The 12,881-nt window shown below is 41.3% G+C and overlaps 1 protein-coding gene across 2 annotated transcripts in view; it reads left to right on the forward strand.

Annotated features, from left to right (window-relative positions):
- The window catches only part of SELP (selectin P), a 40,351-nt gene that overhangs the window by 16,044 nt on the left and 11,426 nt on the right, over window positions 1-12,881 (forward strand). For both annotated transcript variants that reach the window (XM_012511433.2, XM_003258845.2), the window contains exons 5-10: window positions 95-280; window positions 803-988; window positions 1,533-1,718; window positions 3,511-3,696; window positions 6,067-6,252; window positions 9,992-10,177. In XM_012511433.2, the coding sequence (XP_012366887.1) occupies window positions 95-280; window positions 803-988; window positions 1,533-1,718; window positions 3,511-3,696; window positions 6,067-6,252; window positions 9,992-10,177 (1,116 nt within the window). The remainder of the gene's footprint in view (window positions 1-94; window positions 281-802; window positions 989-1,532; window positions 1,719-3,510; window positions 3,697-6,066; window positions 6,253-9,991; window positions 10,178-12,881) is intronic.

Raw genomic sequence — 12,881 nt, forward strand, 5'->3', positions numbered from 1 at the left:
AAGAGGGTTTCACAAATAGTTACAGCTTTCAGCAAACCTGACATTGCTGTTAATTCTACATGGAAAATAAAAATCACTATTTTGTCTCCTGCAGTGAGAGAGTGTGGAGAACTTGAGCTCCCTCAACACGTGCTCATGAACTGCAGCCACCCTCTGGGGAACTTCTCTTTTAACTCGCAGTGCAGCTTCCACTGCACTGATGGGTACCAAGTAAACGGGCCCAGCAAGCTGGAATGCTTGGCTTCTGGAGTCTGGACAAATAAGCCTCCACAGTGTTTAGGTATGTAGACCTTATTCTTTTCATCCTCACTGACACAGAATTTTTGGGGAGAAGAGGACACAATGAGCTTTCTCCATTAAAAAATGTGAGAAATAATGACCACCTATGTTAGATGGAAAATTCTGGTTATCACTGTTAACTGTCAACCAGAGTAACATTAATTTCAATTTTCATGGTATTTTTTTATGGGTAGAGTGACTTAGTTTAATTGTTGATTCGCAGGCAAAAACATTACAAAGGGACCCCCCTTTCCCATTGTTAATTGTAAAGTAAATAGAGTACAATGATAAGGACTTAGGGGTTAAGTATTATTAATTTTATAATTTTACCTAACTTCTCTACATGAAAAACAAGGGTGTTTGGATCTTTCCAAACAGCTATTGAAAATAGCTTTAACCATTCTAGTGCATCACCCTGCCTGCCACTTTGGGAAGGTGTGACTGCTGCAGAATTTGAAGGCTTCCAAGGTGGTGGACAAAATTTGTCCAAGGACTCACACTATTATTCTGTGGTTGGTTTTAGCTGCCCAGTGCCCACCTCTGAAGATTCCTGAACGAGGAAACATGACCTGCCTTCATTCTGCAAAAGCATTCCAGCATCAGTCTAGCTGCAGCTTCAGTTGTGAAGAGGGATTTGCATTAGTTGGACCAGAAGTGGTGCAATGCACAGCCTCGGGGGTATGGACAGCCACAGCCCCAGTGTGTAAAGGTGAGTTTCAGGTAGTTGGGATGTATAATGTCCATTGCATCCAGTCCTTATTTAGTGCATAGATGAAATTGACCAGCTTATGGAGAAGCTGGCCTGAATTGCCAAAATTTAATTCTCTTCCTACCTGCCATTTAGCTAGATTGGGTTCATCTGAGATGAGAAAGGAAAAAAAATTCCTTTCTTTCCCCAATCTGATAACTGCAGGCAGTTTCAGAATGGCCTCATTCATAATTTCCACATAAGATTAAAAAGAGTGGCCTCTACATCTATAAGTGGACACTGGAAGACCTAGTGAGACAGGTTTACAGAAGTATAGGGAATAGAGGACATTAAGAATACAGCTTGGAGGAATCTTTGTTTCTAGCAGACTCAGTTCACCCTGGGAACTGGTAATCCAAGTCTGGACAAACATCATTAGGGTCTGTTGACCTTTACATCTTGCTAGCTCCACCTCCATTTCAGAGGTGGTTCCACCATTGCTCTCTATCTGTGGCTTTTCTCCTTTCTCAGTATCTTTCTCTTTATCCTTGGTTATTCTCTCCAGCTGTGCAGTGTCAGCACCTGGAAGCCCCCAACGAAGGAACCATGGACTGTGTTCATCCACTCACTGCTTTTGCCTATGGCTCCAGCTGTAAATTTGAGTGCCAGCCCGGCTACAGAGTGAGGGGTTTGGACATGCTCCGCTGCATTGGCTCTGGACACTGGTCTGCACCCTTGCCAACCTGTGAGGGTAGGATTTTTCGTTAGCAACCTCCATTCTGTCCAAGAAGGAATCATGGCATGGTAGAGAGGCGAAGGGCTCTCAGTGTCGGGGTGATCTCTTCTAAGTTCTTGCACTGGAGCAAGCTCTTCAACCTCCAGGAACCATGGTTTTCTCATCTGTGAAATGGAGCTAAGAATTGCAAGGTGCTTGTGAGGATTAAGTACATAAAAAGTATACAATTAAATAGCATGTATAAAGTACCTAGCATAGAGCTTCTGCTCTACTGACATATCCGAGGTATAGGACCATGTCCTATACTTGAGAGGGAGTTGGGAGCAGTGGCTAAGGTGGCTAAAGAGAGTGATTCACCATGTAGTCTTTGAGGGTAGCCTTTGACAAAGAAACAAAGGAAGGAATACTGCATCGAAAAAGTGTGTGATACAATCCCAGGCAATTACATAATTCCACCAAAATGAATTCTCTGCAATTGCCTCACACCCTCAGTTTATAAGGCGGACAGTGGTAATGGGAGAATAGGAAATTTACGATGGATTAGTGAATTCCCAGACCTAGATGACAAGCCCAACCCTGCTACTATCTAGCTATGAGACTTTAGAGAAGTCACTTAACACTTCTGAACCTCACTTTTCTTGCCTAAAATGTAAGAGAGAAGAGAGAAACACTAGAGGATTTTGGTGGTTTTTTGTTTGTTTGTTTGTTTGTTTGTTTTTCGAGACAGAGTCTCACTCTGTTGCCCAGGCTGAAGTGCAGTGGCACGATCTCAGCTCACTGCAACCTCTGCCTCCCAGGTTCAAGCGATTCTCCTGCCTCAACCTCCCGAGTAGCTAGGATTACAGGCAAATTTTTGTATTTTTAATAGAGACTAGGGTTTCACCATTTTGGCCAGGCTGGTCTCAAACTCCTGACCTCAAGTGATTCACTCACATCAGCCTCTCAAAGTGCTGGGATTATAGATGTGAGCCATTGTGCCCAGCCGGATTTTTGGTTCTTAAATGCTCTAATTCTATAAAAACCAGAGGTCAAAGCCCAGAGCAAAGAGGTGGTCTTTACACTTTGAAAAGTTTCAGGAATAGCCTGGGGATAAAATGCTTTATCAAGGAAGAGCATGAGGAAATCAATCTTTATTAGAACCGAGGTCCCTCAGGGCTTAATTGTGCTCAGGAATTCACTTTGGCTGCACTCGCTTGGCAACTGAAGTCTGATTAGGATGACATCCTGTGTTCTAGAGACAAAGCCCGGCCAGGATCATTTTACAGGACTAGGTAACAGTGTCAACAATAAGCAATGCTAGTCCAGCTTTTTTTTTTTCCTATAAGTCCAGCATTTTCCTGTATGTACTCTTTTCAGATTCAATTTCATAGATAATGTCAATATTTAATGAGCACTTTCAATGTACAAAACACTCTGCTCAGCTCCAGAATAAAACTACGAATGACTGAGCCCAACCTCGAAGAGACCATGGTATAATGGGGAAGAATGACAATCATGTATGAATAGCACAAGAACAGAGGCTGTGGGAGCACATTGCAGGGGCTTCTACCCTTAGTTAAGGTGGGAAGGGAGGGCTTCCTAAGGAAAGGGAAGTCTAAGCTGAGACCTGAAGGGCAGGTGAGAGTGAGTCAGGCCAAGAGGGGCATGGGAAAGTGTTCCAGGCAGTCTCTCTTTTGGAAAATGGAGGTTTTAGGGTTCTGAACACACTGAAAATGTGGACAGGAAAGATATAGCATCCAGGATTTTTTTCTGAGGAAGAACCCGGCCCTTCCGTTACCCGGCTTTAGAAGGTACCTTTTCCACTTAGCTATTTCGTGTGAGCCGCTGGAGAGTCCTGTCCACGGAAGCATGGATTGCTCTCCATCCATGAGAGCGTTTCAGTATGACACCAACTGTAGCTTCCACTGTGCTGAAGGTTTCATGCTGAGAGGAGCTCATATAGTTCGCTGTGATAACTTGGGACAGTGGACAGCGCCAGCCCCTGTCTGTCAAGGTACTGTAACAGTGGTAATGTTTTTCTGTGTATCTCAGCTCATTAGAGGCATCAGCATTTGCACTGAGTATTGGCATGCCGTTCTTTATCAAATATTCACTGAGAACCTACTATGTGCCATGTCCTTTGTGCTTGGGACCAGGGATGAGATGAAATGGTGAGCGAAGCCAGTCTTAGGCACATATCCATTATAGTATAGTCAAGGTGAGGGTTGCACTGATTGACACATATAGGGTGCACTGGAATGAAGAAGATGGGGCTTTGGAGAATAAATCATGCATTGAGGAATAGCATGGGATGGGGAAGGGTAATGGACAAGGTGTTTAGTTCAGTCCTGTCACTTCCTGTCCTTAAGCTAGTGGTTTAGACTCTCTGAGGCTCAGTATCTTCTGTAAAATGGGGCTACCATTATCAGCCTTACCTACCTGCCTCACTAGTAGTTGTGAATTAATGTGTGTAAACGCAACTTTAAAACTCTTATAAGATTTATAGGGAAAATGATGATGATGATATGTTACCTTATAAATCACATGTCTGCGGTCTGATTTGACAAAATGATCCTCTTTCAATATGTTAGGTTTCTAATCTTTTGCTCTTATACTAAGGCACTCATGGGGGGCGGGTGTGGTGGTTCACAAGGATTATTATTTTTTTACGAGGAGTACCTCACACTAAAGTCATGTTCCAGAAGTGTAATATTGACATTTTGTGTTTTCATTTACTGAGACCTCTGAGCAATCTATGTGACTCCCCTGAGTTCCTAAGTATACCTTGATTTTAAAATGAGGCAGTGGTTTGAAAGCAGGTCTTGAAGAGATATTTGTGCACCCATGTTCATAGCACTATTAATCACAACAGTTAAAATGTGGAAGCAACCCAAACAACCATCAATGGATGAATGGATAAGTAAAAAGTATTCCACATACTTACAATGGAATATTATTCAACCTTAAAGAGGAAGTAAATTCTGACCTATGCTACAAACATGAATGAACCTTGAAGACATTATGCTAAGTGAAATAAGCCATTATGAAAGGACAAACACTGTATGATTCCACTCATATGAGGAACTTACAGTAGTCAAAGTCATAGAGACAGAAAGCAGAATGGTGGTTGCCAAGGGCTCGGTGGGAGAGGGAAATAGGGAGTTATGGTTTAATGGATATGGAGTTTCAGTTTGAGATGATGAAAAGAGTTTTGGAGATGAATAATGGTGGCGGTGGCACAATAATATGAATGTACTTAATACCACTGAGCTGTACACTTAATATTGGTGACATGGTAAATGGTAAATTAAATTTCATGCTATGTAAATTTCACTATAATAAAAAAATTGAACAGCAAAACAAAACAAAACAAGAAGGCAATAGAATAGATGGCTGTGCACCATGATGCTGAGACCTAGTCTGAGTTATGGAATGTATTGTATATGTTATCTGGGAGAAAAAGACACAATGAGCTCTTTGACACACTTAAAAGGGATCATAAGGGATTATCCAAGCCATTGTTGTCTCCAGGAAGGTAAATGTCTAATCAAGAAAAGATAGTTGGATATTCTCTTAAGTATCCAGAGATGTGGCCCCACTAACTCCCTTCATAGGCCTTCTGAATGTTTCCCACTCCTGAACTCAGGGTCTGCATGTGATGCAAAGCCTTAATGATATTATTACTATCTATTACTACCACTGCTACTAATATAGCAGCTAATGTCCATTGAGCACTTTCTATGATCTCAGTCTAACTCTGTGAGGTAGTTACAATTATTACTACCATTTTAAAGACGAGAAGAGACAACACATAGAATACATGTGCTCACTTCATGTATAGTTATTTATTTTACATCTTTGAGATCATGGTGTATATTATAATTTTTATTCTGATTTTTTATTTAAAAAATAAAAAATACATTGAGACCTCTCTCCTATCTTTCCAAGCTAAAATATATTATTTTTAGTGACCTTTAACATTCTTTTCATGGATCCACCATAATTAATTTTCCACCCTCAATTAATGGCATTTGTGTTTGTTTTCAATATTCCGCTCTTACAAATAATGTCTTCACAAAAATCTCTAAATAGATTTTTTGGTATGCATCTTGATTACATATTTAGCATAAATTCTTGGGTCCAAAGGCATGATAACTTAAAAATTATTGATACATGTTGCCAAGATTCTCAACAAAAGTTTAGCATTTCCTAATAAAATCCTTCATGTGCCGTTATAATTAAATGACACTTTTTCTCATCTTCTATGTTAAACAAGCCCGATTCAGGAATCCCTGTTCTTGACACTAGAAAGAGTTAATAGCTCAAAAATCAACAAGTACATGTGTATTACTGTTTCTTTATTCTGTACTTCCTCACCCCTTAGCTTTGCAGTGCCAGGATCTCCCAGTTCCAAATGAGGCCCGGGTGAACTGCTCCCACCCCTTCGGTGTCTTTAGGTACCAGTCAGTCTGCAGCTTCACCTGCAATGAAGGCTTGCTCCTGGTGGGAGCAAGTGTGCTACAGTGCTTGGCTACTGGAAACTGGAATTCTGTTCCTCCAGAATGCCAAGGTAAGAGTGTATTCTTTCTAACATCTTGGAAATAAATTGTAGGCAGTATTTTTAAAGGCTGGATTTTAGAGGTGACAACTATGTAAGATCCACCTTGAAATGGACTGGAAAATTAATAAATACTCTCACTCATCCTCTTGTCCTATAACCCAAGGATCCCAAATGCAAATGCCTCCGGGGGATAGGCAGATAACAGAAGTGTCAGGATGTCTGGCCATAGGCAGTAGGGCATGGCCCTTGTTAACTCCTTATCAGGGTCTTTACCCAGACCTGAAGGCTCCTGTCATAAACCAGGTAAACTCTTCTAACCTGGCCAAAAATGGCATCTGGAAAGAAGACCAGGTGGGAAAATAATTGCTTCAGAGTTGTTCTCCCAAGGCTGGTCTGGCACTTCTAGGAACCACAGGGTATAATGGTAAAATGGGAGGGGCAGAATTTACAAGTACCCAGTTGCAAACACTCCAAGATCTGTATAAAATTGGAGAAATATACTTAGAATAAGGTGAAGAGTGATAGAAAAAAGAGAAAAACTAATCTGTGTACTGGAGGTTACAGGATTCTCAGAAGAAGGGAATGTGCGGATTCAGTATAAACATTCCATCTGCATTGTACTTGATATATGTATATTTTTTGAGATGGAGTCTCACTCTGTCGCCTAGGCTGGAGTGCAGTGGCACAATCTCAGCCCACTGCAACCTCCGCCTCCCGGGTTCAAGCAATTCTCCTGTCTCAGCTTCCCGAGTAGCTGGGACTACAGGTGCCCACCACCACGCCCAGCTAATTTTTGTATTTTTGGTAGAGATGAGGTTTCACCATGTTGGCTAGGCTAGTCTCAAACCCCTGACCTCAGGTGATCTGCCTGCCTCGGCCTCCCAAAGTGCTGGGATTACAGGTGTGAGCCACTGCTCCCGGCCTTGTACTTGATGTTTAACAAGCCAGTGTGCTCTGTCAGTATTGCAACATCTTGTATGAACAAGAACCAGTTCTAGTCATCCATGTTTGTGAATTGAAGGATAGACGTATATTTTTTATATTCCCCAATCTTTTTCCCCCTCAATGTATCCAATTCCTTAGTTAACTTTTATAGAAAATGCTGCTGTTTAAACACAAAATTTTCATTTATAAAAATCTGCAGAAATATAATAAAGAAATGAAAAAATATCCCCTTAAATACTCCTATCCTAAAATAGACACTGTTAGGCTTCTGGTATGAATTCTTCCAATATTTTCTCCACTTTCCCCCCTATGCAATTAATATTTTTATGATGTACATACAATTTTAACAATAAAGTTAAATGGGTAAAAGACGAGACAGTTCTACATTATTTGCCACACCTTTCACTTTGTATAGACTTTCAACATTTGAGTGAAAGCGGGCAGATACGTATTTTTTGCTAAAAGGAAACCACTCGCTATTCAGGTCACACAAAAGCATAATCACGTACACACACACACACACACCCCATTGTTAAGCTAGGTCAACAGTAAATGAATGAATGAATGAATGAATGAATGAATGAACAAATGAACAAGCAAACAGCAGAATTAAATGTCCTTCATCCCCAGGCACCAGACAGGATGGCAAGCCCCTGGACTTAGGGTTGGGTGCACCTTCAGAGCTGGGTCTGGAGAGAACAGGGCGGGGCTGTGATTTTGCCCCTTAAGTGCTCATCCTGGCTATATTGAAGTCTGGACATATCACAAAGTCCACACAACTTTGGGGAAGTTGTGGGAAGAACTGGGAATCCCTGAGGACAGTGATCACAGTGATTGAAAGTCTTCCAGGCAAGCCTGGGTGGTGCAGGGCACAGATTACAGTTCATTGCTCCATACTGTCCTGCCTCTGGGTGTTTCACAGCAAGGAGGTTGCCACTCACCACGGCTTCCTGTGACCTTCCAGTTCCCTTCTGCTTTTAGTTCTTTATTTACTGTGAACTTTCTCCTCTTGTTGCCGGGTGCACATCAAGTGAAATACCCAAATGTGGGCTGGGCAGGAAGGTACCATGCGGTGTGCAATCCACTCGCTGTTGTAATACTTCTGAGAGAGTGTTATCAGACAATTTCTCTTTTTAATGTCCTCCCACCCCTCCACATCTACCCCTGCTGTCAGAAGGCAAAGCCACAAAAGAGCTGGAAATGGGCTCTGTGGTACCAACATCCTCACCCACACCCTTTCCCCCATAGGTCCTTGCAGTTTGTAGGCTTCTTGAGTTGTGTCCTCTCCAGCCCTACATACACACTTACTACAGAAATACTTTTCAACTAGAAGAAAAGAACCAGATCTTTGGACAAGTTGATCAGATTGAAAGGAATGTAGCTAGAGAGGGGAAGGAATGAAGGGAAGAGAAAGGTATAGAAAGTGTTCTTGAAACCTCATGCTGTTTAAGTCAGTGGCTGAAAAATGACCCTAGGAGCAAGGACTTCATGTCTAAAACACCAAAAGCAATGGCAACAAAAGCCAAAATTGACAAATGGGGTCTAATTAAACTAAAGAGCTTCTGCACAGCAAAAGAAACTACCATCAGAGTGAACAGGCAACCTACAGAATGGGAGAAAATTTTTGCAACCTACTCATCTGACAAAGGGCTAATATCCAGAATCTACAATGAACTCAAACAAATTTACAAGAAAAAAACAAACAACCCCATCAAAAAGTGGGTGAAGGATATGAACAGACACTTCTCAAAAGAAGACATTTATGCAGCCAAAAGACACATGCAAAAATGCTCATCATCACTGGTCATCAGAGAAATGCAAATCAAAACCACAATGAGATACCATCTCACACCAGTTAGAATGGCGATCATTAAAAAGTCAGGAAACAACAGGTGCTGGAGAGGATGTGGAGAAATAGGAACACTTTTACACTGTTGGTGGGACTGTAAACTAGTTCAACCATTGTGGAAGACAGTGTGGCGATTCCTCAGGGATCTAGAACTAGAAATACCATTTGACCCAGCCATCCCATTACTGGGTATATACCCAAAGGATTATAAATCAGGTTGCTATCAAGACACATGCACACGTATGTTTATTACGGCACAATTCACAATAGCAAAAACTTGGAACCAACCCAAATGTCCAACAATGATAGACTGGATTAAGAAAATGTGGCACATATGCAAGGATTATCCTTTTTCCCATTTCGAAGATAAAGCAACTGAGGCTCAGAAAGGTTATTGTCTAGTGATAGATTGCTAGCAAGTAACAGAGCCAAAATTTGGACGCAGATTCCACCACTTGGTTGGGAATGGGGGAAGAAAGTATTTTCCTCCATTTCTGTGTTTCCAGTCACTTGTCATTGTTTTCTGGTAAGGTCATTAGGGGTGTTTCTGAAGAAGGTATCAAGGGAGAAACCACTTCCACTCCTGTCTAGAAGCAACAAAAATGAGTTGCACCACTATCCTCCCAAACAGAGCACCAGCTTCCTTTAAAAATCACCTCTAAAACTGTTTGTGATTGAGCACTTTAGGATGTCAATCAACTGTAAGCTGCAGCTATTTTATACCTCTACAACCTCTAACTGGTGATAAAGCATCATGAAATTCAAACAATCACTTTTAGCCAAATACCATCGTTGTATATTAATCACACACACACACACACACACACACACACACACACACAGAGAGAGAGAGAGAGAGAGAGAGAGAGGGAGAAAGAGGGAGAGAGTTACAGAGTTCAGGTTGCTGAATTATAAAATGATCTCTTCTTTTCTCCTCTGCCATGCCCATGATAGCCATTCCCTGCACACCTTTGCTAAGCCCTCAGAATGGAACAATGACCTGTGTCCAACCTCTTGGAAGTTCCAGTTATAAATCCACCTGTCAATTCATCTGTGATGAGGGATTTTCTTTGTCTGGACCAGAAAGATTGGATTGTACTCGATTGGGACGCTGGACAGACTCCCCACCAACATGTGAAGGTAGGCTGTGGGTCTGTCCTTTCTTATGGCTTTTAAGATGACATCAGAGAATGGAGAATCATCAGGGATTTAGATAAAAATGTTCTTGAGCTGAAGCAAACAACACTCTCAACAACAATGGTAATCTAGATTAAAAAAAGTTCTCCCTCTCTTTAAATAATATTTTAATAGCTTTAGTTAAATATTGCACAGTTTCAAGAACATCCTGGCCAACATGGTGAAACCCCGTTTCTACTAAAAATACAAAAAATAGCTGGGCGTGGTGGTGCATGCCTGTAGTCCCAGCTAATCGGGAGGCTGAGGCAGGAGAATCGCTTGAACCCGGGAGGTGGAGGTTGCAGTGAGCTGAGATTGCGCCATTGCACTCCAGCCTGGTGACAGAGCGAGACTCCGTCTAAAAAAAAAAAAAAAATTGCACAGTTTCAGGAAGTGCTTTCATGTCATTATAGCATTTCTGTTTACCACAATTCTAAAATAATAAGGAAAGGCAGTCTCATCTCATTTTATAGAAAAGGAAGAGATACAGGCTTAAAGAGGTTAAATAACTCATCCAGGGTCACACTGTTAGTAAGTGAAAAAGCTCAACTCTATGTCACTGAAAGTTTTACTTCCTTACAGAGTCTTTTTCAGCTACATTCTTCATTTCTTCATTCCTACACTCACCTTCAACTGAGCACTACTAAATCCCAGCCACAGACCTTATTTAGGGATGGGTGAGATTTAACCCTAGCATAACTATGTGTGCACTTCCCTCCTCTCTCCACTTCTATATTGAATATAAGCTTCTTGAAGGCAGGAGCTGTGCCTTCTTCATCTTTATACCCCCTGCAGCAGCTAGACAGAATAAAAATGGGTGTGTGTGACAAATATCTGTTGAACTGAAGCTGATCGTTTACCAGTAAAATTTACTCAAACACAAGCTTTGGTAATTTAGTGGAATTCTCAAAGGCAGGGGCCAGATCTTATCTGTCTTTAATTCTCCTGAGACATCTGGCTGGCAAAGTATCTAGTATATTTTATGTTCTAAAATAGAAGTGCACTGAATTAATTAATTCATAGCTCCTGTTTAGTTGCAAAAGGTACTATTGTTCTAATGTATTGTTCAGTGTAGAGTTAGTTATAATGAGACCAGTGATAATTGGTAATAATTATTGCTTAATGTGGGACCACCTATTTCATAAGCATCATCACATTCAATCCACACAAATAACCCTTAAGTTGGTTATTACTATGCCCATTTTAAAGGTGAAGAAACTGAGACTTTAAGAGGTTAAGTAGCTGGCAAAGGTCATATAGCTAGAAGTATGGAGATATGATGCAAACCCAGGCCTAGTCTGATTATAGGGCTAGTGTTTTGACCACTGAACTACACTATCACCCAGTGGCAGATCTTCTGAACCCCGGGTAAGTCACTTGTGAATTTACCCTTTTCCACTCCACAGATTGCAGCTATAACTGCCGAATGAACTTTAGAAATGGCAGGGCCTGGTGATCAGATGAGAGAATATGTTGGTAGAAATCTATTCGTGTTACACGAAAACAGCTAAAATATTATTTATTACTTCCTGTGGAATGAGCACTAGATTAATATCCAAAGACTTGTATTGCTCTCTCTCCAAGTCATGTGCCATTAGGAAAGTCTTGTCATACCCTTAGATTCCCATTTTCTCAATTCCAAAAGGAGAGGAGTGGACAAGACCTTCTTTGAGGTCACTTCCCTGGCCAAGAATTCTGTAGGGTGAAAGACATAAAATGCTACCATCTGCTGTCAAAAAGATATACTACAAGTTCCCTGAGAATTCTAGAACATTTATGGAGGATAGCATTTGGGCTTGTGCTTTTTCACTCATTCATTTATTCCTCACTCTCTTATTCATTTATTCCATTGACAATTGTCATAAGTTCTATTTTCCCAATTTTAAGGCTAAAGAATATTTTTAAAAAACCTTTAAAAATCTCATTCACATTTTAAATCATGTAGGCAACCAACATGGCTGCTAAATCTGTAATCTCTAAAGCCTTTGCTTCCCCTCACTCCTTTCCAGCCCCCCTTTCTCTGCAGGAGGAGGCATTTGCCTCCCACCTTGCAGGCCCAGTCCCCACTTGCTGTCAAGACCCAACCCTGACCATGAACAGCAGCTTTAACCCACTATGGCCCTTGGAATTATCAACCTTGACTGATCCTGATCTTGAGCCCTGGTTTTTGCACTTGTATTTCTACTTCGTTCTCCAAATTTATGCTCTAAATTTAGGCAAATGGTTCCTCTTATTTTCCCATATGCCTGAACCCATTAATTTTTAACCCTCAGCACTGCCCCCTAGAACCCCAATTTTCACATAGTGTTTCGCAGAGTTCTAGGATACATCAGATGGACTCAGGGGCCTCCAAGTAAGCAGAAGCAGTGTGGCAGGTGGAGTTCTCAAGCTGTCTCTTCAGAGTGCAATGTGAGATTTCATTTTGGGGGATGGCTCTACAGACAGTTCCACTTTAGTTAGAATGCCAGTTCCCTGGGCCCTCTGGGATGTGGCCTCTGCCTAGTTGTTCCTCAGTATCTGCAGGGGGAATTGGTTCCAGGACTCCCTGCAGATACCAGAATCCTCAGATGCTCAAGTCACTTATATAAAATGGCATAATATTTGCATATAATGTACATACATTCTCCTTTAGACTATTAAATCATCTTTAGATTACTTATAATATCTA

This window comes from Nomascus leucogenys, chromosome 12 (genome assembly GCF_006542625.1).
Source record: "Nomascus leucogenys isolate Asia chromosome 12, Asia_NLE_v1, whole genome shotgun sequence".
Taxonomy (NCBI): Eukaryota; Metazoa; Chordata; class Mammalia; order Primates; family Hylobatidae; genus Nomascus; species Nomascus leucogenys.